We start from the raw sequence: 27,839 nt of genomic DNA, 5'->3' as shown, positions 1-27,839 counted from the left end.
CTTGCACATTGGAGTTTTGAGGTATTTCTAAGCAGTAAAAACACAATTCGCGAAATACATTTGGACTGTTTTGTCCTGTAGAAGGGTCTAGTGTTGTTCCTTTGCAAAGAAAAAAATAACTTACATTTAATACCATTTTCCACTCAAATGTTTTAAAATATGTATAATTGTGTTTTATTTATTTCATACCAGATGTGCTGCAATTAAAAAAATAACCCTGTTGACATATATGTAGAAAGCTCCAAATGCAAATGCAGTTTTGTTTGCAGAAGTAAAACGTTCGCTTGCGGTAAATTGAGCCCAGCGCCTGCGTCATGTTTACATTTTTACGTTAAAAAGCCGAGGACGTTTTGACACTCACCGTCACTCTTCTCCTTGGTGCAATGCTTTGTTTATCCCCGTGGCTTTTATCCGAATGCGCAGTTCATACGTCCTCTGCAAAAGAAAGCGCGCACAGCTCCGTCAACTTGCCGCAAACGCCACAGTGTGAGCGGCGGCTGGTTCCAGGCGAGACTTTATTGAAATGAACTCCGCCTCTTGTTGCAGAAGACGACGCGCACTGCACTTCCGCTTGGCCTTCAAACTAAAACGCGCCAGAGCGCTTCAAAATAAAAAAAATAAAAAAGCGCTCTTACTTCTTTCAAATGTTTGTGCCGTCGTCATTATGAACTGAAGGGTTCGATAGACGGTTGGTTCAATTGTTTTTATTAAAGCGTAATGGGCAGTGTAATGCATGTTTATTGGCTCATTTCCGGTTTGGTAACTTGATGGAGAAAAAACACATTGAGGGAAAGATGGTGCAATCGGTGGTTTTCAAGTTGTTCACACCAAATTAAATTGATCTTAATCGGGAAAAAACAGGACTATTCTGGGTCACGTACAAGCTAAACCAGATATAAAGCAAACAATATGACTAGAGTAATTCTAAACAAGGACTAACCCAGAGCTTCTCAAACTTTTTCTGGCCTTGGAGATAAAAAAAAAAAAAAGTATCAATCAATTCACACTAAAACCAGCAATTAATTGAACTACAGAAATGTATACATACCACCTAAGTTTGTTAAACGCATACACAGCTTACGTTTTAATGTTTTCTTTGAGTTTTGTGTTGATTTGTTGTCATTCTGAGTGCAGCCAGTTCCCATGCCCTCTCCAAAGCAAATTGAAACGTCAAATGTCACTTTTCCACTAAATGTAATCCTCTCTATCCTTTACAAGTGGCACATTTGGCTGTTGAACCAAAACACCCACTTGGCTAGAGATCAAGTTGCACTCCATCCTGCCAAATAGGGAAGTAATGGTGGGATAAATTACACGGATTAACCTCTATACGACTATTTTCAAATGTGCAAGTAAAAATCAATTGTAAATCTACAGAGTGTTGGGCTGAGAATGAAAGGACTTGTTATTGTACTAGGCATTTTACTGCTAAGACGCAACAACAAAAACGTTTAAGCCCACGTAGTTAGAGAGTGTAGATTAAGCACGAGTCAGGAAAAGGCCCCGAGGCTTGGTGAAAGTAAACACTGATACAGAAGCTTGGGGCAATACAGTCTATTTGCATTGTGAGCTCTGTTGATTTGATGAACGGTTTTGGCATTTTAAATCAAGATTCAGTCACGTCTAAGTGTCAATGATACGATCACTTTTTTTGTTTTTTGTGTTAAGAGTAAAAACATTCGGTTTTTGGGGAAAATCTTGACTTTGGAGGAAGACATTTGACTCTTGTTTGTGTTAAATGACACTGTTGACTGGAAAATTACGATCAATCAATATGTGGAAAACATTTTATTGAATAAGAATTGCACGTGCGCAATATGAAGTAAATCTTTGAAATGTTTTTGCCACATCTCCCGGCAACAATTTCTAACATTTAAATAATACTTAAAGCATAAGGAACTATTTTATTCATCCATTGCAACAAAATATACAGCCAAACATCATCATATTTGAAAAAGAAACTCTTGATTCCTTGATTCCTTGTTCAAACTTCATAGATTCATAGTGCACATGTGCTTTGTCTAGCGTGAAGTGGCCATGAAAACAAAATCACTTGCGGTGTCCCAATGCCTGCCACCAAAATGAGTATTTCTTTCCGCATGCAAACAGCTGTGTCACGGCGAGTCCGGTCACTGCTTGAGCCACTGCTGCAGGAGTAAGAAGACGTGGTCACGGGCCATCGCCAGCGCAACAGGATCCTGGGCCCGCGCCGGGTACATGTTGGCGCAGTGGGCCGTTCCTGAATCGGAAAGAGGGCCATGCATAAATATTAGAAAAGGGAAAATACCACGTCACAAGAGCAATTATCCACTAAATAAAGTGCAGTGTTGACAAAGAGCAGCGCTGTCTTAGAGGCAAGCATTGTTTCAGTTTCCTGGCAGCGACGTAAGTAATGATTATGTTGGAGTTCGGGTTTATGAACAAAAATATATATATAAATTCCACACGGATGTAGTGGTCGGTTTACAGAAAACTGTTGGCCAAATAAAACCAAGAAATAGAAAGCACCTGGACCAAATTCCCAATAGTAAATCATTTATTGCAGTTTGTCCGTCATCGCCAACACCGTTTTACCCCAACAAATGGAGAGTAATGTGAGGAAAGGCCCTGCGAGCAAGGGGACAATCTGCTGCGGTGGTGACGAAAGGCTTTTTCAATTTTGACTACTGCCCAAGCCAATATCTGATTATTCCAAAGGTGGACAAAAAAGTAGATTTGTGTACAAGAAATACTTAAACTGCAAAAGACAGCCCTGCTATAAAAGGTACTCAGAGACAACTGCTTCATCCACACACTTTTGTTTGATTGGTTCTTTGTGTCACTCACTTAAAGAAGTCATTTTACACTTTGTTTCTGGTATTTAGTTATGATCTAAGCCCCCTGCAGATTATTTACAGGTACTGAGTGCTTCCTGGAGGATGGGCTGAAACAGGGAAGCGTGCTGCAGCACTCACCAGGCTGACTGGTGAGTAGGCCCTGTTCGTCTGCTCATCCGAGGGGAAGGATAGAGACTGTTCTCAAGCTAAAGACTGCAGGAATCAATCAAAAAAACACTTTGGGCACATAAAGTTGATTTAGCATGATATGGGACCTTTAAGTTCGAAGAGGGCGTGACGCAACACATGACAACATGGCTCTCTCATCAAGTTTGTAGTAAAACATGATTGTGGACAAATTTGTAGTAAATTAAAATGATTTAATTTGGAATACAATAATCTAATTATTCTTACATATTGGCCCAAAAATATCAGCAGGACTTATTAGCCAAACGTTTCTCTGGATTCTAAACATCAGTATGGGCATCGGCCTTAAAAAAATCTGTGTTTGTACATTTTCTATGAAAAGGGGAACCATTATAACACGGTTAAAAGTCTTTTGCATGATATGTCTCCATTAAAAGCGTGACATATGCCAAATTAAACCACACAGCTGACCAAAATAATGAGCATGTGGGGAAAAGCAGATGCCATGTGTGAGCTTGAGCCACATTAACTTGAAATACAATGAATGTCTATGATAAACAACCACTTCGTACCAGAGACAAATCAGATTTTATAATGTCGTACTGTTCACTCCAAACAGGAATAGCTTCTAAAGTCATAATAGTTTTCAGTTATGCGTTTCTTCCATAGCAATGGCTTTGTTTCTTTTACCTTTGATGAAAACTGCCGGGAGATCAGGCGTTATGTCCACGGTGATTCCCAAAGCGTGCCACGGATCTATGGAGCCGTTTGGAAAGACGATTCTGGACGAGCGGACGTCGTACCCGCCGTAATGCTCGTTGGTTTGAGCCACGGCATCAGCCAGCTGCTGCGCGCTCACATTGTAGAAGGCTGCACACTGCTTCACCTGGTAACTGTGAAAAAGAAGTACTCGCTTTACAAACAGACAAATACAAGAGCAATAAAGTGATAAAACACATAATAATTGGACCAAAATATCTGAAAAAACAAACAATTTTTACTTCTCCATCTAAAACCTTTGTGTTCATATGACATAATCTCACTGTGATCCCATTGTGAACAAATTAAAACAGTGTTTAATTATACTATCTATTTATTTATTGCTTGTGTTATGCCTTTAAGTGTGTTATTTCTCTCGCAAATATTAAAAATGACATTCAGTCTACATTTAAAAAGGTGCACTTTGTAAATGTTCTGCTGAAGGTGACAGCTAGGGGTCAGATCTGTGGAGAGGCTAGCCCACTCACAGTAAGAATGCGCGTTTTTCCAACGTATTTTGGAGAGATGAAAATAGCTGTGATTGAATAAATGCAAATGCGGCCCGTTTAATGCCCATCAGAGCAATAACAGCTCCATGGAACAAGCAGATGAATTCAGTAACTAAAGACCTACAAAAGGCTGTGTTCAGACTCCTCTTGTTTTAGTCCTGGTTTTGTCCCAGTTTAGTTGTGATGTAGACTCTTCTGGTCCTGGTTTTAGTCCTAGTCTCATCCTGTTCTAGTTCTGGGTTTAGTTCCTATGGAATGTGTAAAGTGTAAAGCTTAAATGAGGTTAGACTTTAGTCCACCACTGCAGCAAAACAAAGTATGAAGTGTTGTGCAAAACAGCGACAGGTTTGTATCTAGTGGAATCGGACATTAGTGTGTTTAGTCTACTTACTCCAGAGGAAAACCAGCAAACGGCTGTTGGGGTGAATCAGTGCTTTGATAGAAGCCAAACTCTGTGCACGTCTGGTAGACCCACTGTCTCCCTAAGGGCAGAAACACACACTTCAAATATTCAAATGTTTATCAAGAGTTCTATTGAATATTGAAGGTTTTATTTAAACTTTTTACTTTAACAATTTCATATTGTGACTATTACAATTTCATATTGTGACTATTTGTCTGCAACTAAACCATTAAACAGAACATTGGTCTCATGTAGTTATTTGTAGTGCAAGTAAAAACACATGAGCCCCAGTATTGAAAAAAAACAACAACAGTAAAATAGTCAGAATCAACTTCAACAAACCATATCATATGACAAACACATGTGAAATAAACTCAAATGTAGCAGCAGTGTAGCCAGTCCCTACATAAATCACATGCAGGCAATTTGAGGTACACACAAATTAAAATAAAGTGGCTCCATCTTGACCTTGATTGTCCATGTTTATGAATGTGTCCCACTGTTTTTAAAAGCCACTCTCTCAGTGCACTTCCCTCCACGCTCAGCCCTTCTGCCTCTGACACTGGGAAACAGAGCCACAAACGGACACCAGGACAACATCTGGTTAAAGATACAAAGCTGTTGTTTGCTGTGGCTGCTTTAACTTGAACTGACCCGATGACTAAACTCATTTCAGTTCCAGTGAGATTCATACTGACTGTTAGAAGGACAAAAGATCCATGGTCCAGAGTGTAATATTACCTTATGTTGTTTGGGCAATAAAGTGATTACATACTTGCAGCAACTCTTCTATATTTAAGAACCCACAGTTTCCTTGCTCTATTATTGTGACAATGCCAAGTTGTCTCGAGGTCTAGACTATTTTAGTCTCAAAATGATCTTCCTGTAAATCATGTTTCTAAGTGTGAAGCTATAATTTTATTGTCAAATCTAAAAGGGAAAAAAATAGACACTATGCTTTATTTTTACTTTCTTTAGTCATCCTCACCAACTGGCCCTCGCTTAGCCCTGGTTTAGCCCAATTTTGGTATTGGTTTTGTCCTGGTCCGGTCCTGGTCCCATCTTTAAACACTAGTGGAGTTTAGTAGATTAAATATGGTTATGTCCAAGATTAGAGTTCTGGAATTTCCCCATTGTGGGACAAATAAAGGTTCTCTTATATAACACAATAGTACATTTTGGTAAAGGGACTATTTTTCCAGCAGCTTCTTCTCTTCCTCCACAGTCGCGCTCACCTCCTCCTGCAGCCGGACCGTCCCACGCCGTGTTAGTCATGTCCTTTAGGTAGTTATTGAAGCTGACGTTCAGACACTTCATGGAGAAAGTCTCCATCATGAGACGAGCCACGGCAGCGTAACGGGAATAAGGATCCCCCAGAGACACGTCCATCATGACACCGCAGAGCACCTCAATCGTGATGTTGGTCCCGATCACTCCCTGCAAAGAGAAAAGACACAATAACACAGTTTAATTTCACGATAAAAACGATAATATTGAAACTACCTAAAGCCACTGATACATTAACTCTTAAAGCAGGATATTCCAAGTAAACTCTTTCCTGAATGTAATGCTGCAACAGTTAAATTGTAGTTGATGTGTGTCTATAATGAGTCTTATTCAACCCTCTACAGTTTAAATCTTTTCATATTACAAAGAAATAACACAAAATGTCCGACAAGTGTAAAAAAAAGATAACTACTGAGCCCGAAAAACAAACTGTTTTGTCTATGATTTATTGAACGAAAGGCCAAAAGACACGGTTTTAATTAGATGTTGTGTTTGATTCAGGTTATTTTAAGGCCGTTTTTATCTCGTGAACAAATGATGCACAAAGATTTGTCATAGAAATGTATCTGATGAAAAAGGAATAATATGAGCAAAATACAATTTCCTAAGAAAAACTATTGTAGGATCTGATTAGAAAGTTTGCAGCTGAAAACAAATCTATTACGGATGCTAATTACTTCTTTATCAACCGAATAGTGAAATGATGTTGTGCTTTTATTACAAATCCTCACCGTGTTCATTGAAGTAAATCTGTTGAGCCACAACTCACTCATGTTTAGACAAGGAGCTAGTGCACTAAACACAAACAGATGAATCATCGGTCCATGGAAGCGTATGACACACAGGGGTAACTTTTACTTGGATTTACGGTTAAACTTTCCTGTAAAGAGATGCAGTAAACACTTTCCTGTTAAAAAAATAATAAAATCCAGTGTTTGACAACGCAATGCAAGAAACTGAAAAGAGAAAATGGCATGTTCTGATCAGGAAAAGTGTGTTTAACTAAATAAATGACATAAATACTAATATTATTCAATTTTCGGCTTAGAAATGTCACTTATTTCGTCTATTTTAAAAGGTGAAGCAGTCATTTATTTTTTTCTAAACAGTCTAGTTACTTGTAATTGTTTATAGTACAAGGGCAAGACACATCTGTGAGCAATTCCTTGTTGATTTTTTTTGTAGTTGGAGTGAGTTAGAAGGCAGAGGCCGCCGTCGTCTTCGCTGTCAATGAATCAGAATAAGAATTACACGGAAATGGCGAAACAAAACAAAGCAAAAACACAAAAAGAAATACAAATGAAGAAGTCAGGGGGCCAGACAAGTCGACTCTAGTTGCCAAAATGGTTCAGTCTATCTTTATCTAATCACACGTGTCGAGTTCGCCACGCGTTCAGGCTGGGACATGCCTAAATGTTGCTGCTCTTTTAAAACTACAACGCACACGAGGCCGTAGAAACGAGCAGCGTGGATGCGTGTTTTCCTGGCATTCTGTGTTACGTAAAGTCCTTTTCAGCATCTCATAAAGCTCTCCGTTGATAACCTCTCGACTGTGAAGCCGTTGCACTCACACTTTCATTGAGTTACACCTCGCACCGACTTGTTTTCACCCAAATTCCGGAGCGGTATCTGAACCCGAGTAGTTTGTTGTCGAACTGGAGACGTATAGTGGCTGGACAGTTTCTCGGTTCTTTTATAGGGGTCTTTTTAGCCCGAGCGACAGGAAACCGGAGAGACCAAAGGCTCTTTTGTTACTTTCTCACAAGAGCTTATTGGTAACCGGACTCACGTATCCTGCAGGCACCGAGAGGCGCTGGGAGGAGAGGGCTTTGACAAAGAAATGGACGACTAGGAAAGGAGCCTAGTTCTGCTTTGGATCAATTAAAATGTTCTTCTCTTTCTAGGGCTGAGACGGATCTAATCAGTAAAATGCGATTTATCAAGGCGTGGGACCGGCAAGAAGAGGAATTATGAGGAGCTCGCCGAATGAATGAATGAATGAATCAATCAATAAATCAATGTTTATTTCAAGTTTAATAACCGTTTACAATGCTCAAATTCAATTCAAGTGCTTTCTAAATCACATCAGACATAAATTTGTTGGACCTTTTATTTTCTATTATGTTTTGACTGTCTGGTAATGACGTTATCTTAATACTTTGCTCTCTTAATTCAAACTAAAATGGCCATATAAGTCATATAATGGACATTTAATGAAGTTAAAAGGTGCACTATGTAACTTTTCTGTCGGTCTGTTTGTTTTTGGAGATGGTGTCGTGGAATTACACGTAAACTATGTCCACGGCGGCAAACAGGTGACAGCAGTAGGCCAAGTTACAGGTCAGATCTGCGGAGAGGTGCCTCCGCTCACAGTAAGAATGCATGATTTTTTTTTAGAAGTAGTTTTGAGCAATTAAACACCTGTAATGCAAGAGGATGGAACCGACAATCTTTAAATACTTTGCAGTGCACGTTCCGATTTGTGCAGAGAGCTGTATTTTTATTTAAGTTTAGTGCAAATGTGTAGATGTTTTTATGATGTGTGCTGAAGTCCACTATAGTCCAGGTCATAGTCCATGAAAATAAACAAACTGTGGAACATTACAGGTGAGACAGTGGAGAAGTAGTTTACGCTCCAAAGAAGTTACATGTTGCGCTGTTAAAATGGTGAAGAGAGAATCTGACTCATCTCTGCAGGCAGCGTCCCTGGGCCCCTCGCTCTGATAATGGAGGTTTATTATGTTACACTTAACTACCAGGGCAGACTGTGACCCTCCTGCACCTCATAACTCAGTTCCACTCAACCAAGACCAGATAGTGGGCCAAGCAGACACATAAAAGGGCCCCAATCAGACCCAAAATGTCCCTTCAGTCGTCTTATTTCCACCATAAACAGCTAATTCTGCTTAAATCGCAATATTCACGGATTTCAGCCGTTTTGAGGTGATATATTTTGAGGACGTTTGCCCATTCTAAGGATAGATTATTTAGTTTTTAACAGTATAAACGTGTCGTCAAAGAGCTCAAACGATGAGGTGCAGGTGACGTCAATCGTAGAAGTCCGCTTTTGACCCGATCCAGTCGTTTCTCTGAATTGTGCGAGCGTTCATGTGAAAAACAACATTTTCTGAGTTCTATAAAATGTGCAAAATGTATCATCTTTCTTTACACACATTTGGACCAGAGATGACAACATATTTTTTTATTACTGTAGAATCTAAAAAAAAAAAAAAATGGAGCTAAAAGTATAATTATAGTACGTTGTGCCTTGTTATGACTATGAGGGAAAGTTGTTTAGCTCTGTCATTATATAAACTCCACTGTTACTGAAATGGGTGACTGTTTTGAAATAACAATTAACAGCAATGTTCCTACCTCAAACGCCCTGTTGTCCTGATTGTATTGGACCACATCCATGAAGTTACCAGCCAGTGTTTCCAGGAAGTAGGCAGAGTCGCTTTCTGTCTGGATCTGCAGTTTGGAGCACAAGCTGAAGGGAGGAAATTACAAAAGATGCATGAGCACAATGTCCTAAACATAACTTATTAAATACAGAAAACATTGGTACACTGTCAAAATGTGGTTAACAAAGTGCAATAATAATATTCTCCGTGTTTCCAACAGGCTTTACGAGACTATGGTGGCACAGGCAATACTTGAATCATTTTTAAATGTATTATTTATTTATTCATTTATAATAAATGTATATGATATATATTTTTACGCTTGTTGCACATTGTGATAGATTTAAGACAATTTTTAAATTAATTACCGTATTTTCCGGACTATAAGTTGCACCAGCCAAAACATGCATAACAGAGAAGAAAAAATAATATCACATATACCGGTAAGTCGCTCCAGAGTATGAGTATAAGTATGGAAGTATAAATATAAGTATAAGTCGCACCTTGGCCAAAACTATTCCGGAAAATACAGTATATTGTCTTTTATTGCATGTTTCTATTCTCCTGCTGTTCTTTACCAGTACATTGCATTGAAATTTCTCCATTGTGGGAAAGTAGAGGTTTTATCTTAACGTATCTAAAGTAAGACTTTTAAAATTACTGCAAAAAGAGACAGGGACATCTAGTGTAATCTCCCAAACAAAAAGGTACAACGTTATTTTTCTTCCCTTTTGTGGTTAATTTTATTTAGTTATCTGTCCTTTCCTTCTGTATCTACTGCGTTGTAACAATGAAATTTCCCCATGTGTGGACAATAAAGGATTATCTTATCTTATCTTATGATTCATTCACATTTTTGTGACTTAGTACTTCAACCTCAACCATGACATTTGCAGAAAGATTTTAGCACATGCATCATCTGCATCTTCCATTCTGGCACAATGAAGAAGAAGGTTCACCTGAATGGGAGGAACGATCCAGGTTTACACTATCATTCTGAGATAAGGCCCCAAATGTACTTAAACTTAATAGTAATATATTGCATATCTTGAAGACTTTGTGGATCAATGGAGAATTTACACTGAACTAGAAGCTCTTTCAGATTTTAACTTTCTTCATTGCAAAAGGACCAGTGGAGTCGAGATCTAAGGATGCACTCACACTTGGACACGCACTACACCTAAAGGCGGAGCAAATACAAAACTAAACCTGGACTAGACCAGGACTAAAATTATTGAAACCAAACCAGGTCTACCTCAGGACTAGTTTTGATACAACAAATATTAAAAAAAGAAAGAAAATTAAGCATTTTTTTAAGGATTTTTGGTATAGTAAAACTTATACAGCGAAGTAAAGATCAAAACTATTCAAATTCAGGAATGCAACCCAAGTTTGTGCTTTGTTTTGCAATGCCTTCCGTCCATAACCTTCTTAAAATAACTTATTATGCGCAAGTCATGCCGCACTCTTGAACTCGCGTACATTTGAGACAGATGTTTAGCTCCGAATAGAAAAACTACTTCCTTACCGTTAAGTATATGACGCAGTTATTGTGTTCTCAGACCAGTGTGGTTTATGAGTGCGGACATGTCTGTATCATGATTCAAAAGAAACAAAAATAAAAGGTAATTTGTCTTTTTGTAGTTGTGACAGTGCAGACGCAAATTCTGTTCATGGAGCTCATTCATTTGAATTAACAGCGACCCAAGATTGACTTCAGTTACACCAACACTAATAAATTAAACTGAACTGAATGGTTTTCATTTAATTACACCGATTGTGGCTAATGAGCAACAAAAAACGTAGCTGCGTCTGATCCGAGCAATCTGATCATAAATTATGCAGATGATCCCGCGCTCATTGGTACTATTAATGCAAACTGTGACTTGCGCTGTAGATTGAAGGTGAAAAAAGTCCTTTGTTGGAGTGAAAAGAACAATTTGAAACTCAATACTTCAAAAACCTGTGAGCCGTTTATTGATTTTAGTTTAAAAAAAACCACAGAGGTGCAACTGTACATTATATGATGTAACCTTTTCAAATGACCTTAATTGGCATTCAGATACACGTGCGATTGTCAGCTGCTTTTCTTTTTATGTAAATGGCATGTTTTTACTCCAAACAAACAGATTTTCTTAAACTTTTATCGCCGTGCTATTGAAACGGTCCTCACAAGCTCAATAACAGTGCGATTTGGAAACGCTAAAGCCAAAGAAAAGAGAGCTCGACAAAGAACAGTCCGCTCGGATGGCCCTGGAGGAGATTTATAAAAACACACACACACAAACTTATTTTCTCTGGAGCCTTATAGATTATTAATGACCCACTGCATCATCCTGTCAGTGACATTTCCCTCCGACTTCCCTCAATAACTACAAACAATCGATTTTGCTACCATTTATATGCATTTATAGATGCCTGTGGTGTTTGTCTGTGGTTAGTGTTGAACGCTGTGCAATTGTTTTTTATACTGCAATTTGCAATAAAATGACCTGAAAAACATGTTAATCCTGGCTCTAAACAGCAACCCTAAATGCCAGAGTAGACTATAGTTAATAGCAATAGTTTTTAGACACTTACACTTTAATATACAAAGAGTGTTATGAGGAAGAAGAGCAGCTTTGACTGTATTTTTCTCAGTTATGCATAAGCTAAAAACAGTTTCCAAAGCATACCAGCAACTTCTGCAAACTAAATTATAAAAAAGTGACATTGCACATCATGATTTCAGATTGTAGTGCAGTTTTCTATTAGAGTTACTATCTCATGTCACTTAAAAAGCTTTTCATGAGTTATACCGAGATATATTTACACGAACAAGGACGCTGTTGGCATATTTGGCGTCTGATACGAAAAGCGTGAATGTCGTAGGACAGTAAACACAGCTTTTCTCAGCCTTGGGTGCAATCTTAACTGAGTGTTTAACCATTTTGTTTAAACTGTACTTGAAATCTTTGGTGATGTTGCCGTAGGTTGTGGGGTCTTTCAGCAGCTCCACCAGAGTGTCTGAGGCCGTTCTGACCAGAAGGGGGCATGCCGCATTCTCTGAGGCCAAAGATCTTCTCACAACTTCCAGGTACTCTGTAAAAAATATGTATTAACAGTCTAAATGCCTCTGTAGCATGTAAAGTAAGGTTTAATAATTATAATTCGCGACTTCTACTCCAAAAGCGACTTATATGTGATAACGTTATCACGTTATTTTCACACTGACGACCGCAAGAGGGCGCTCTAGGCTCTGAGCGACGCAGTAGAAGAATCTGCACTTCCACTTCCAAACTTCCACGGAGTTTGTGGAGTTGTTTAGAAGTGACACATTGGAATTCAATGGATTTAGTGATTTGGGGTAATACTGATGCTTTGGTAAACTTGTTAGCATGTTCTTTATGCTATAGTTCTATGAATAACTGTTAATATGTTACATTAACATGCCAGACACTTACCATAGTTCGTTGTCTGTACGTCATGTAGCTGAAGGTGTTACGTTAGCATATGTACACCTATTCAGACATGTTCTATAATCCGTTATTATTTAAATTGCATTTCAAGATTAAATGTCTGTTCTTGGTTTTGGATTTTATCAAATAAATTTCACAAAAAAATTGACTTATATACGTTGTTTTCTTCTCTATAATGCATTTTTGGGCTGGTGCGACATATATTCCGGAGCGACTTGTAGTCCGAAAAATACGGTGAGTCACCACAGCTAAACGATGAACAAACTCCACAGTCGTTTGTTTACCAGCAGGTGAACTCATTGTGCAATGCGAGAGCCGCACAGCCTGAATCTTAAATGAATTTCAACAAACAAAAACAAGTGTAATGCCATTTTGTAACCGCATGAGTCAGTGAAAGTTTAACAGAAGTAAAAACTCCCTTTTGCAAAATCATGGACAATTTCTATTATTGTCTATGATGCAATTCTTATGACTAACAGCTCCCAAAGCTTAAATTAGTGAAAAAAGTGAACGTCAAATACAGTGTGAACGTTATGACAGTTTTTTAGGCGTGTGGGAGAAACAGTGAGGAGCAAAGTTCATTCAAAGAAAATATAACCTAAAGTCTGGGCAGTCAGACATAGTCAATTACAAATACAGCCTCAATAAAAAAAGCAAAAGTGCAAAGAAGGATTTATAAAATATGGGCAGCAACATTATGCAATAATAATTTGTTTTTAAATAAATGTATAAATGTTGTAATAACAAAATGGATTTCAATTCAATGTATTTATTTATCTGGAATATCTGGTATTAAACTTCGACAAGGCCATGTTATAGGCCAGCAGTTCACAGCAACAATGAAGTTTTTTTATGGCATTTTGGAGCAATAAAAAGACCTATAATTGGATAAATGCAAGATAAGTAACCCTCCTGGCAAAGCAAGTACATCTCCATGGAAACACGTAGGTGCACATTTAATGTATATGTATTCTGTATAGGACCACAGCAACCGTTGATACACTGTACTTATTATCTTATTTATAATTTATTCACACAGGGAAAACCCAATGAGAAAAGCTGTCTTTTTTGTGGGTGCCCAAAATACAGATTAAATTAAATGCTAATAAAACAATCAATAATATTAACAAATACATTAAAACACACTTGCACATACCGGTACACTATGAGATAAAATCATGTAAAACAAGTGCACCAGCACTGTTTCCTTAACCGGGTTTTAAAATCATTAAAAGGTTCATAAAATAATGTATTTAAATAGTCTCTGTGTTTTGTTCCACAGACTGGGAGTTAAGTTGCTAAAGGCCTATTTTTCTGTCTCTGTGTTGGCTGTAAACACAATATATTTTGTTTGTTATACACAAACAAAAGACGGTGCTGTTCTCTTCTGGCATCTAATTATTGCCATTCTACTTCAGAATATAATTCACAGCGGTGAGTCCTGTATCATTCTCCTGTAATGAACCTCAGAGCTGAACCTCAGAGCTGAACCTCAGAGCTGAACCTCAGAGCTGAACCTCAGAGCTGAACCTCAGAGCTGAACCTCAGAGCTGAACCTCAGAGCTGAAACTCAGAGCTGAAACTCAGAGCTGAAACTCAGAGCTGAAACTCAGAGCTGAAACTCAGAGCTGAAACTCAGAGGTGAAACTCAGAGCTGAAACTCAGAGCTGAAACTCAGAGCTGAAACTCAGAGCTGAAACTCAGAGCTGAAACTCAGAGCTGAAACTCAGAGCTGAAACTCAGAGCTGAAACTCAGAGCTGAAACTCAGAGCTGAAACTCAGAGCTGAACCTCAGAGCTGAATGATAAACCAAGTTCAGAGGTTTTAACACTGTTGCTGTAGAATGCATATATATAGTATCACCATAATCTAGAACTGAGAGAAATTTTGCCTGGATTAACTGTTTTCGACAATCAAAAGTAATATTTTTTTTATTTCTAAAAAGAATGACACTCTGGCTGTAAGATTATTCGTCAGTTCTTGTGAGTTTGTTTGTTGAAAGAGAGTTTATCATCGATCCAGATACTTAAGAGCGTAAGAGTATAAATAAGTCACTTTGGCCTTACGGTACATTTGTCTGTTGATCACAACTGGCCCCATTACCTGGAAAGTTGACTTGGGCGTGGACTGGTGCGCTGGTGGCCACAGAGGCGTGGACAAGGTGAGGATACTTCAGTCTGAACCAGGCAGCCAGGGACCCCGGGTACGAGCCTCCGAACGCCACCCACTTCCTGTCGCTCAGCCCCAAAGTCTCGGCCATCACCGTCCTGAAGTGTGCCAGGTCTGCCAGCGCCTGTCTGCTGCTCAGGAAACGCAGGCTGTCTGTGCTCAAGTCACTGCAAAGGAGACGGCGTAACTGCTTTAAAACTGAACCGGGAATCCAATATTAATCCATTAACCGTCTTATGCTGAGGAGGACACATCATATCATAGAGAGCCTCTGTGGGTTTAATGTTGAGCAAATATATCATGTACATTTCATAAACAACAACACCTGTAAGTTTCAGTAAGTATAACAGTGGTGGCTGTGATTTAATTTCCGTAAAATATCTCCATCTAGTGGCCAACACACTTTAATTCACAATAAATATCATAGTGCATTTATAGCGTTTAACCTTTTTGACATCAGTGCGAGTGCATTCGTTTTCAAAATAATATTTGTGTTCACGCTTCCACGCCAAATAAGTTAAATTACCATCATGATCATCATCAATGATCAGCTTGGGTCTTTTTAGTGGAGAGATCTACAGTCAATCCTCCTTCAGCTGAAGCGTGCGGTTTGGAGGGCAGTTCAGACTTTGGACGAACGTATTTGATCACTGATAAAAAGTCCGTCTGGTCCATGGTTATGATTGTGGGCACTTACCAAACCAGATCCATCACCAAACCAGGTCCATGTAGATATCTCCCTCAAGGTTTATTATTATGACAAGCTTTTCTCGATGCATCAATTAGAGCACACTATATACTTTATTCAAGAGACTCACGGCGTTGGGTGACTCTTCCCATAAAAGCGATGCTCCAGCATAAAGCAAAGCGCTCCCAGTTTCTCTGCGTATGTGAGCCAGGTGCCATGGTCCATCCAGGTTGGGTTGGCCGGGCCTTCTCCCCCGATCATTAAGAACACCGGACCATCGAGCTGGGCAAATGTGTCGTTCACAAAATACCTCTGCAAAGAAACAATTGCATCCGTGAAGTGCTTAAATCTACAACATAAAACTAGGCATACAAGTCAATCTATTTGCAATATATTATAACATAATGTGATCATATTATATGTGATAATTTAAACATAATATAACACTAACCCGTTTTTGTGTTGTAAAATTGTTTAACAACACGAGTAAAGGCAAGATAAATAAATAATAAGAATAAAAAGTGCATTGAATGTCTTTTTTTGAATATTGTTCATTCATTATTTTGTTTAGCTACTGGGAAAGTTAATGCAATTAACATGCATAGTGAACTAATTTCAGACCCACAATACTTCAAAGAAACAACAACAACAACAACAACCATTACATCTAACGTTAATGCTAACTTTTAGTTCTTAAATCTACATCATAAACCTAAGTCGGTGTAATCCCTCATTCGTCCAGGCGTGTTCCATAGTAGAAAAAGCTTCAGTTGTAGTCATCTGGACTCAGTTTGAAAAAATAGACGTTTCGACTCTCATCCAAGAGTCATTGTCAATAAAAGAATTTAGATCGAGAACTCCGATATTAATACTGTTCTGTGGTAAGACCCACCCATTGGGCACCCACCCAGAGGCTTTATCAGCACAGAAGAAATACAAGTTCAGGACCACAGAGCGCCGTGCATCTCCATCTTGAAGCTTCTAATCACTCGTTTGAAGAGGGTGAGGTGAAGGTTTTAAGCAGGGAGAAAAGATGGTTTGAAAGAGGAGTCAAGGAAGCTATTTTTGTTAAAAAAAAAAGACCTTCTTTAAACAGAAATGGAGGGCTAAGGTTTAATCTTCCTGGTATCTATAATGGTATACTGAACCCCTGGAAAGGTAGAGGACCAGGACAAGGACATTTAGATGCTAATCAGGTACTCAGGGTGGTTGAGCCAGGGTCTCACAAAGACAAAGAGGATTCTAATAGCCCATTAAGATTCTGAATAGGTTAGCTCGGTAGTTACAAGGGGGGAGTTTCTGTTGAAACAAACAACTCTTGCTACTTCAGGAAGGCTCCGCCCAATGGGCGGGTCTTACCACAGAACAGTATTAATATCGGAGTTCTCGATCTAAATTCTTTTATTGACAATGACTCTTGGATGAGAGTCGAAACGTCTATTTTTTCTAACTGAGTCCAGATGACAACAACTGAAGCTTTTTCTACTATCATAAACCTAAGCTTACAAGTTTATAAAATGTTGACATGATCTAATTTAGAATATATATTTTAATGTAGGCATGAAGTTAAAAGGAAAGTCCGAAATTTCCTTATACAAATGTATAGTACTCATTTAATAAAAATGTTAAATTTCCTTGAGTAACCATGAACAATTAGAAACAGGACAGGGCCAATAAAAAAATTAAAATATGGATGGGTTATCTACACATACTCCAAATGTATAATAATTTAGCTTGTGCCTTATAGTAAATACAGGATTCAATTATGTTGTCATTTGTTTTCTTACTTGTTTCCAGACTGTTTTGTCCTGGCCATTAAAATGATCCAGTTTCTGAATGAACCACTGCTCCTCAGCCTCAGGTTTGTGGATTTGTCCATCATGTCTTTGCTGAAAAAACTTTCCAAACCCTTTATGTCCGACTGCAACCGCAACGGCAGAAAATAGAAACAATATTTTTAAAAGAAACAAACATCTCGGGTGAAAAGCCATGTTGAATAATAAGGAACTAGTAGAAGAGCATGTGATTTAAAAAGTGGTCATATGACAAGTTGTGCTGCTTTCAAAGACAGTCGGTATTCTGACTGCTTGAAGATAGTGTGTGCACCATGGAACTATAATTTAACACATCCATCGTGTGTACATGTAACATTTGATAGAAATACACACGTTTATTTTTTTTTCTACTCATATTTATTTTTTGATAATCTGACTTGTCTATAGCATAAATGCACACAAACTACAGTAGGGGGCGGTAATGTAACACTATGGATACCAACCGCCATAAAACACCACAGAACAAGTCAAGTTACAACAGTCCTCGCTAGAATAAACATAGATAAAATAAACCAGAAACTGCTCTAGATATTAGCAACTTTGCAATAATCAATCGAAATAATCCTGACTAACTCTAGTTCGATGATTTCCGTCATAGTTAGTTGGACTATCAGGCTAAATTAAATCAAAAAGGACATAAACATAATTCTTTACGCTTTTAAGGGCATACGGTAGGTGGCAGCATACATGTTTTTTGGCTTGAGGGCCGCCAATAAGATCAAAGAAGAAGAAGTTTTGTCGGTGAAGCAGACTCGTTTCCTCTCAGTTTGTTCCGTTCGCCGATTGTTTCACACATTTGCAGCTATGGAGGAGGCAAAAAACAAAGAAAATAAGCCAACAGACAAGACCGATGAAAAAGACAAGGAGAAGGAAAAGGGGCAACAGGCCTCTGGAAAGGATAAGGACAAGAAAGAGGAGCAGGAACTGGTAAATTCAAGCGCTTTTCCCTTTTCAAAAGCGCAGGCTGTTGTCATATTTGCCTTAGTCACTGCGGCTTTGACACCACCATAAGCTTTATCTAGCTTACATTTTAGCATTACTGACCGACATTTATCAATTTTAAAGTTATTATGAGTTGCATTAGATGTCCGCTCTTAATTTCCTTTATGAACACGTTCTAAATGTGCGTTATGAGTGCTGTTGTTGACTTTAAACTATGCTAACAGAGCCGGTGTGCTAACGTTAGCATGCTAGTTGTTGTCACCGTTGTCTTTAGTGGGTAAACGGTAGCGTTATTAGCATTGTAGCTTTAGAAGTGTATGACACGGCAGCAAAACGGTGACTCTGCATTATTAACAGTCTGATCATTATTATGTGATGTATGATGTATGTATGTCAGGTGACTGAGGAGTCTCACGATGTTTGTTTTGTAGAGTCCATAAGTTATATTACGGTTAGTTAGGTGCCTGTCAATGTCATGCACTGATGCACACTACTATTATAAGCACGTTATAAATAGTGTTCTAAATGCATGACAAATTATTTTTTTTCAGTCTGAAGAGGACAAGCAGTTACAAGAGGATCTGGAAATGATGGTCGAGCGATTGGGTGTAAGTATTAAAATATTCAAAACATTGCACTTTTTTTTTTTTTTTTTTTTTTTTTAGAAATGCCATTTAAACAAATTATTTATTTGTTTCATTTCCCAGGAAAAGAATACAGCCCTGTATAAACCTGCGTTGGAGGAGCTGCGCAGATTAATCCGCTCGTCGACCACCTCCATGACCTCAGTTCCCAAGCCCCTGAAATTCCTTCGTCCTCATTATGGCAAACTCAAAGAAATATATGACAGCATGGCTGCTGGAGAGAACAAGGTGATGCCCCAAAGAATTATAGCTCTGCCTTCTGAAAACTCTGGCTGTCATTATGCTGCGTAAATGTTGCATGTTTTTGCTTCTGATGTGTGAATCGGTCTCTAACTATGTCTTCATTTTCAGAGGTTCTGTGCTGATGTTGTGTCTGTGTTGGCCATGACCATGAGTGGTGAGCGAGAGTGTCTCAAGTACCGACTATTGGGTTCCCAAGAAGAGTTGGCTTCGTGGGGACATGAATACGTCAGGTAAAACATGCACAGTTCTGGTGCATCTTGCTAAACAATAGTATTTCATAAATGCACTGAGCTACTACATCATTGGCCGAAGTAGTTAGGGTTTTCAGTCTGTTTCATAATTCTTGGATTCTACATTCTTTTCTCAGGCACCTTTCTGGTGAAGTTGCTAAAGAGTGGCAGGAGGTAGAGGAAAATGACAAGACCCAACAGGAGACTCTGCTCAAACTGGTGAAGGAGATTGTTCCTTACAACATGGCACACAATGCTGAACATGAGGCGTGTGATCTACTCATGGAGATCGAGAGGCTGGAAATGCTGGAGAACTACATTGATGAGAACGCTTATGGCAAAGTCTGTCTCTATCTCACCAGGTACTTTAAAATCTGACCCAGAATCCAGCTATAATTGGTAAATATATTTTTGTCCCCTCTTGATTTAATTGCTGTTGTAATTGTTTGCTCAGCTGTGTGAGTTATGTTCCTGAACCGGAGAACTCGGCGCTGCTGAGATGTGCGCTCAACATCTTCAGGAAGTTCAACCGTTATCCAGAGGCGCTGCGACTGGCACTTATGCTCAATGACGTGGAGCTTGTAGAAAACATTTTCACATCCTGCAAAGACCTGTAAGAGTCATTTGTCCATTGTATTTTGTACTTGTGTGCTTTCATGAATGGACTTGGGGTAATAGTTGTGCTTATTTCAGTGTAATTCAGAAACAGTTGGCCTTCATGCTTGGTCGTCATGGCATGTTCTTGGAGCTGAACGATGATGTGGAGGATTGTGAAGACCTAACAGAAATTATGTCTAATGTGCAGCTAAACAGCAACTTTCTGGCTTTGGCTCGTGAGGTAAGAAATGGAAATACCAGTAGAAAGTGAAGTGGATTTAAATTCACAATTTATTATAAATCATATGCTCTTTTATAGTTGGACATTATGGAACCAAAAGTCCCTGATGACATCTACAAAACACATTTGGAAAACAACAGTGAGTTGTGGCTTGAGACTATAAATGTATTATCTGATCTCTTGTTTGTCTCGTGTAGTATTTTATAAAACAATTTGCCCTGTTTCATGAATCTGTTATTTGTTTGTCAGGATTTGGAGGCAGTGGCTCTCAGGTGGACTCAGCTCGTATGAATTTGGCCTCTTCATTCGTCAACGGCTTTGTCAACGCTGCTTTTGGGCAAGACAAGCTGCTCACAGACGACGGCAACAAATGGCTCTACAAGAACAAAGACCACGGTATAGTCGACGCCCATTTATTTTGAGATATAACAAACATGTTAAGAAAGGAATTCAATTATCGCCCAATGTCTCTAGGCATGCTGAGTGCTGCAGCGTCACTGGGAATGATCCTTCTGTGGGATGTGGATGGTGGTCTGACCCAAATAGACAAATATCTGTATTCCTCTGAAGACTACATTAAGGTGGTTATCGAAACGGTATGATTTCTTTATCAATTTCAAAATATGAATAATGTTTCTCCTGTTACCTGTAGTCTGGTGCCCTCTTGGCCTGTGGTATTGTAAACTCTGGTGTAAGAAATGAATGCGACCCTGCCCTCGCCCTGCTCTCGGATTATGTACTTCACAACAGCAACACCATGAGGATAGGGGCCATCTTCGGGTAAGAAACAACTGCAATTAATTCCACAACAACCGCTTGTCTCTTGAAGCGTGCACAGAATAGTAACATATTTTCTTTCTTTAATTTAGCCTGGGTTTGGCCTATGCTGGATCCAATAGAGAAGATGTGCTTTCTCTGCTTCTTCCTGTCATGGGAGACTCCAAATCTAGCATGGAGGTAAAGTTTATTACACAGGGCTCAGATTAAGGGTTTTCTCTTGTATAGCAGTGCTGCTAAACAATCCGTTAATTTTTTCAAATTTGTATAGCAAAACACAAAAATGACTTACAATTGATGTAACAAGATTATTTATTGAGTGTCTGCGTAATGACACTATAGACTTTATTCTTCATACTTTATTCTTTAGGCTTTATTCTTTGGCCGTGGCTGCAGAGCCGCGGTGCGGTCAAATAGCCCAGCAGTTTTGGAAGCCGCGGCACGGCTATAGCCTCATGGCTAACCCTAACCCTAACGCAGTACTTTTACACACATGCAGTACTTTTACACACATGCAGTACTTTTACACACATGCAGTACTTTTACACACATGCAGTACTTTTACACACAAAAGTACTTTTACACACAAAAGTACTTTTTCCACAAATTTTGCACAATTACACTTCTTTACATAATTAAACTACTTTACATAAGTTCACACTTCAACAAATTAGTACTTACACATGTAGTACTCTTACATACATGTACTTTTACGCAAGAACGCAGATGCAAATTATCTAGTTTCAAATGTATTTGTAAATATATATTTTTTTAATAAAAACTTAACAAATTAACCTTTTAAACACTTAAAAAATTAAATAATTGCAAAATAAAATAAAACGTGCTGATAAAATGAGTTGTTGAACAAATTAATTAACACCAAATCAGATGGCCTTTATTTACAACTTTCTTCCTCAACATCATCATCATCAGATAACTATTAGCATGAGTCTAATTTACATGAATTGTCTTTACACTCACAAGTTGCATATCACCACCAGACTCGTCATCAGATGATGATGAGCTGTTTGTATCAGAATGACTTCTCTCACGGGTTTGGATTTTTCTCAACACGTCTTGGTTTTATCCTGGACATAAGTGTATTTGACCCCTTTTGAAGTCGACATCCTCTGGGTTCTCGGAGTGAAAACGGGAGAGCGCGCAGAGAGCGATGATTAGGGCTTTCACAAGCGCCGCGTCTCGCTAATCTCACGACAATACACTTTGTGTAACTCACAGCTATTGTGTAACGCACAGCTATTGTGTAACGCACAGCTGGTGTGTAACGAGCACAGCCGGTGTGTAACGCGCACAGCCGGTGTGTAACGCGCACAGCCGGTGTGTAACGCGCACAGCCGGTGTGTAACGCGCACAGCCGGTGTGTAACGCGCACAGCCGGTGTGTAACGCGCACAGCCGGTGTGTAACGCGCACAGCCGGTGTGTAACGCGCACAGCCGGTGTGTAACGCGCACAGACGTTGTGTAACGCGCACAGACGTTGTGTAACGCGCACAGACGTTGTGTTACGCACAGTTGTTGATCAGCGCTTTTTAGGCGCTGTGATTATACAATTGAACACACTTTTTGTATCGCAAAAGCTGTGATACAACACTTTTTTCTGACAAATGCATTGCATTTGAGATAAATTTTGCGATGCGATACCGCTTATTCTGAGCCCTGTCACGTATCCAGCTCTGTAACTTGGTTTATAACGACAGACTAGAATACTAAGCTGCTTTATTTTTGTTGTCTTAAAACATCCGTCTCCTTTTTATAGGTTGTGGGAGTGACTGCAATTGCGTGCGGTATGATTGCCGTGGGCTCCTGTAACGGGGATGTGACCTCCACCATCGTTCAGACCATTATGGAGAAGAACGAGACGGAGCTGAAGGACACCTACGCACGATGGCTGCCGTTGGGTCTGGGACTTAACCACCTCGGTAAGCAAGACCTTGTCCAGCTCCCCATATTTATCTGGACAGAGTGTAGGTGGGTCAGTAGTAGTAGGTTCTTAGGTTTGCTCGGGTGTGCATTTGTTTTGTCCTTTACAGTATTTATTTAGGCTCATCTAATTAATTACTAAAGTGTATATAGACATTAAAGTGTAGCAACAGTGCCACGACATAAATAGTCTTCGGGAAAAACACTGTTCAAAGCTTGAATAAAAGAAAAGTATTGTTTGAAATGGCTTATTCTTCAAATTAAACTACCGGTAATTGAATATAAGGGCTGCACAATATTGGAAAATTATGGCTGATGCGTACTGCAATAGTGGTGTTATTGCAGTATCTAAATATACTTTTTGTATTGCTCTTGAAAGAACTTGACCGATTTAAACCCAAGACTAAATCAAGGATAATTTGCCGTCAACTGAATAAAGATAACGCAAATAATGAATAAAAACCTGCCTTTTTCAACAGTTAAATTTCTGTCAGGGTGGAGGTCTTGGGTGTTATTGTGATCTATTGATTGTTACGTTACTCATTACTGCAATATGGATGCTTTTGCATACTGTTAACCTTCTTGTAATATAAGTATTGTTTTACCTTCATCAGGTAAAGGGGAGGCAATTGAGACGACTCTTGCAGCTCTACAAGTCGTCCCCGAACCTTTCCGCAGCTTTGCCAACACGTTAGTGGACATCTGTGCATATGCAGGTCAGCTTTGAATACACTCACCATTGTGTGCGTTGAATGTTGAGTTGCAATTTAGCCCATATTCATCTTCATGTTTTCATCAGGCTCCGGTAATGTCCTGAAAGTGCAACAGCTGCTTCACATCTGCAGTGAACATTATGAAGCTAAAGAGAAGGACAAGGAGGACGACAAGGACAAAAAGGACAAGAAGGACAAAGACAAAAAGGAGACGCCGGCGGACATGGGCTCACATCAGGTTTGTGACATATGCTGTAACTCTTAAACTGTAGTACAAAGGCGTCTATTTATTCAGCAGTTTTGTTTAGTTTAGATCCATTTTTTATCAGTCAGTGTTTGTTTGACTTTATTTTGATGGATTATTTCAATGTCTGCTTCATTTATTATGTAGCACCGGTGTATATACCTTTTCTACTTTTGGGACACATTTAGGTCCTAATTTTTGGCAATGTTTGAGGTTTAATCATAATGCTGCATTAAGGCAATACGTATTAGGGTAGCCTGCTTTTTATTTGTGTTTAATTTAAAAGATTAGTTTTCCTAAATATGAACTTATTAAAGCAGGTAGAAAAACGTAAACTGTCTTTATGTTCAGGGTGTGGCTGTTCTTGGAATTGCGCTCATTGCAATGGGAGAAGAGATCGGTTCTGAAATGGCCCTGCGGACATTCGGACATCTGGTGAGTAACAGACATTTTGTACATCATAAATTGGACTAATACTCGTATCGCCGCAATCAAATCAGATCAATTTATTTTTGTAAGGCCCAAAATCACAACAACAGTTGCCTCTGAGGGCCACAGGGAGAAATGAATCAACAATGTCTGTGGTGGCGATGAAGTCAGACAATGTCTGTGGTGGCGAGGGACGATGTCCCAGGGTCCTCTGTCCTTAGACTCTCCTTCTCGGCCAGGAAAAACAACAAAAAAAACCTCTTTGGGAAAAAAGCGTAGAAACCTGGAGGAGTTCCAGTGAAGGAGAGATCCGACTCTCACAGACGGACACGAGGGAGACTGGAGCTGGACCCACTCTTCAGGCAGATGAGGGACCGACTGAGGCGAACTGGACCCACTCTTCAGGCAGATGAGGGACCGACTGAGGCGAACCAGTCATTAAAATGACTGGTTTTAGCACGGCTTTCGAACGTACTGCTTGGCCTCCGTTCAGGGATGCCAGATTTTTATAGAGCAACAAGCGATCAAACCTTTGGGGTAAAACAGCCCAAAATAAGTGACCCAAGCACCAAAATAAACCCAAAAATGTTGTTAATAAGATGACAAAAATTCAACCCATTGAACAAATATGAGCATTACTGGATCTTTTAACATGAAACAGAATTGAAAAAGGATCTTCTATGACACACACAGAAGAAGCAGACTTGGCAACTGTGTTTAACCCAGTCTGTTCACGCGTGTTCCAGCTCCGTTATGGTGAGCCCACACTGAGGCGAGCCGTGCCATTAGCCCTGGCTCTTATCTCCGTCTCCAATCCTCGGCTCAACATCCTGGACACGCTAAGCAAGTTTTCCCACGACGCTGACGCCGAGGTCTCCCATAACTCCATCTTCGCCATGGGCATGGTGGGCAGCGGTGAGTCAAAGGTCACATGGTTCAAAGCAGATTATTGAATTACTAATCTGTCTTCAAAATACACATTCATTAGAAATATGTCACTGATGTACAAGCAGGATAATTCCAGTAAACCATTTTCTAAATGTAGAGTATTATTTAAAAACCATGAGCTACAATAAAGAACTGTCAGAATTAATAAGTACTTATGACTAATTATAGATGCTAGAGTTAAGGTAAGTTCCTCATTCAACCCTCTGCAGTTCAACTCTTATTGTACTAGAAGAAGAAAAAGAATCCCCAAATATTGTTCCTCGTGAGCGTGAAGTACTACTAAAGTAAAGTAATTATGAAAGTCCCAGCAAAGATGTTTATGCAATACACAAAACATCTATTCCTGTGTTTCCTTAATTTTGTAACGAGTCCTCCTATGTCTTGAACGATGCCAGTAAAACTAGCTCGGATATAATTTGCATTCTTTATCTACTCAATTACTGTCGTGAAATGAAACTGTTTCGCTTCATCGCACTCAAACTGACAATCATTTTTTCTTAAATAGGTACAAATAATGCCCGACTTGCCGCCATGTTGAGGCAGCTGGCTCAGTATCACGCCAAAGACCCCAACAACTTGTTCATGGTCCGTCTGGCACAGGTGGGTGACGCTCACACACACACACGCACTATATCTATAACCTCTATCCTCAGGTGAACAATTAAAACCCAGTAGGTGAGATGTTGTGTGGTAAGTGGCTCTTCTCTGCGTGCAGGGCCTGACACACCTGGGCAAAGGCACGCTCACACTGTGCCCGTATCACAGCGACCGGCAGCTCATGAGTCAAGTGGCCGTGGCCGGACTCCTCACCGTTCTCGTGTCTTTCCTTGACGTCAAAAACAGTGAGTCATTTTTCACCTTTTGTTTTTTTTTTCCACAGGAGCTAAAACGAGACTCGACTGTGGATATTATTTTCCTGTCAGATAAAGATAAGGACGGTTGAGACTTAAGTGTAGTCGTTGCAGGTTAAAAAGGAAGACTATATATTCCTTCAATGTATATACTAACTTGTTTTTTTTCCATTCATACAAGGTACAATTAATGAGATTAAAATATCCCCTGCTGAGAACGTGTATAATCCTTAATGTACCCCAAATGTGGCCCCAGTTGCTTTTTCCTGTTATTCAAAAAAATATATAATGCATAGTTTTGAGTCGTAACTGTCTATGATGGAAATAAATGGATGGAGTGCTAATGTTTATTTTGATGCGTCTCTTGCAGTAATTCTGGGGAAGTCTCACTACATTCTCTACGGGCTGGTGGCAGCGATGCAGCCACGGATGCTCGTTACCTTCGACAAGGACCTTAGGCCGCTCCCCGTGTCGGTCAGAGTCGGACAGGTAAACTCGAGCAGTATTTAGCCTCAGTTTGTCATTTGGGTATTTTAGTCATTCAAATGGGAAGAATTTTGGGGGTGTAGAATTCCATATTCGAAAGATTAAGATCATCTGCACAATTTGTTCCATACATTTGACCTTTTTGATATTTTTAAATCGAGAGGTTCGCAGCCCATCGTTAAGTCGGCATTTGGAGGTTTGAACTTTGGAGAGAGAATCAATAAGTTTTTGTTTGTTTCGTCCGTCTCTCTTCAGGCTGTAGATGTTGTGGGCCAGGCCGGTAAACCTAAGGCCATCACAGGTTTCCAGACGCACACCACGCCGGTGCTGCTGGCGCACGGGGAGAGGGCAGAGCTGGCCACAGAAGAGTACCTCCCCGTCACCCCCATCCTAGAGGGCTTTGTCATCCTCCGCAAGAATCCCAACTATGAAACCTAGACCCTCCTTTTTCTGACTGGCATCTCCCCTGTGTTTGAAGAGAAGCCCAGATGTTGTACTCTTTTATTGTATGTTTAAAAAACTGAGGCCATTACAATTGGACTTGGTACAATAAGAGCACAGTATGACCTCATTCCCTCTGCAATTACTTTGTCTGTGTTCCTTGTTCAAATAAACAATTGAGGAATTGGGGAAACTCCCTTTTTCTAATCTTGTCTTCAAGATTAGCCTTTTCTGCTCTGCCCAAACATTTGCAACCTTGATCATGTTTTGTTATTAAAATAAAATACGTATTCACATTTTTCTGTTTTGCTTTTTTGTTACAATACTGTACACGGTATAATAAAAGTTATTTCCATCTGATGTGAAAATTGTTTTCACTGTACTCACCAGGGGGAGCCATGTAGCCATAACAGGTCTCACTAAAGTGGATGCCCCGATTTACTGCTTAGATCTAATATAATACAAAGGATAATACACATATAGTGGCAAACCTGTACAAAGGTTATTCAAACCTATAAATGTGGCTTCATAAGTAAATAGAAGGACCAAAATTTGTAAGAAAGTGGTGTGCAGTCCCATTTAGTAACAGTTTTATTACGTTAAACATAGATAACAGACAGTGAAGGTGAATTTATAT

At 39.4% G+C, this 27,839-nt stretch overlaps 2 protein-coding genes across 2 annotated transcripts; one reads left to right on the top strand and one right to left on the bottom strand.

The window, feature by feature from the left end:
• Positions 1–1,949: 1,949 nt before the first annotated feature.
• Positions 1,950–17,667, bottom strand: prss59 (serine protease 59, putative). Its single transcript, XM_072455459.1, has 9 exons — positions 17,428–17,667; positions 15,771–15,952; positions 14,887–15,119; positions 12,271–12,406; positions 9,297–9,411; positions 5,870–6,071; positions 4,623–4,713; positions 3,654–3,856; positions 1,950–2,239 (listed from the first exon to the last, which is right to left on the bottom strand). The coding sequence occupies exons 1-9, from the start codon at positions 17,629–17,631 to the stop codon at positions 2,130–2,132; spliced, it is 1,476 nt and encodes a 491-aa protein (XP_072311560.1). The 5' UTR covers positions 17,632–17,667; the 3' UTR covers positions 1,950–2,129.
• Positions 17,668–18,189: 522 nt separating this feature from the next.
• On the top strand, positions 18,190–27,479 carry psmd2 (proteasome 26S subunit ubiquitin receptor, non-ATPase 2). Its single transcript, XM_072455261.1, has 21 exons — positions 18,190–18,402; positions 18,969–19,025; positions 19,125–19,289; positions 19,413–19,534; positions 19,672–19,896; positions 19,989–20,147; positions 20,228–20,372; positions 20,451–20,511; positions 20,622–20,768; positions 20,847–20,953; positions 21,025–21,152; positions 21,242–21,329; positions 22,927–23,089; positions 23,705–23,806; positions 23,890–24,041; positions 24,399–24,482; positions 25,223–25,391; positions 25,930–26,024; positions 26,140–26,266; positions 26,646–26,764; positions 27,017–27,479. The coding sequence occupies exons 1-21, from the start codon at positions 18,280–18,282 to the stop codon at positions 27,197–27,199; spliced, it is 2,721 nt and encodes a 906-aa protein (XP_072311362.1). The 5' UTR covers positions 18,190–18,279; the 3' UTR covers positions 27,200–27,479.
• Positions 27,480–27,839: the final 360 nt, after the last annotated feature.

This window comes from Eucyclogobius newberryi, unplaced genomic scaffold (genome assembly GCF_026437365.1).
Source record: "Eucyclogobius newberryi isolate DKJ021-1_F unplaced genomic scaffold, fEucNew1.0.hap1 SCAF_10, whole genome shotgun sequence".
Taxonomy (NCBI): domain Eukaryota; kingdom Metazoa; phylum Chordata; class Actinopteri; order Gobiiformes; family Gobiidae; genus Eucyclogobius; species Eucyclogobius newberryi.
The sequence above is the reverse complement of the archived record's forward strand: the minus strand, read 5'-3'. Positions and strand labels throughout refer to the sequence as shown.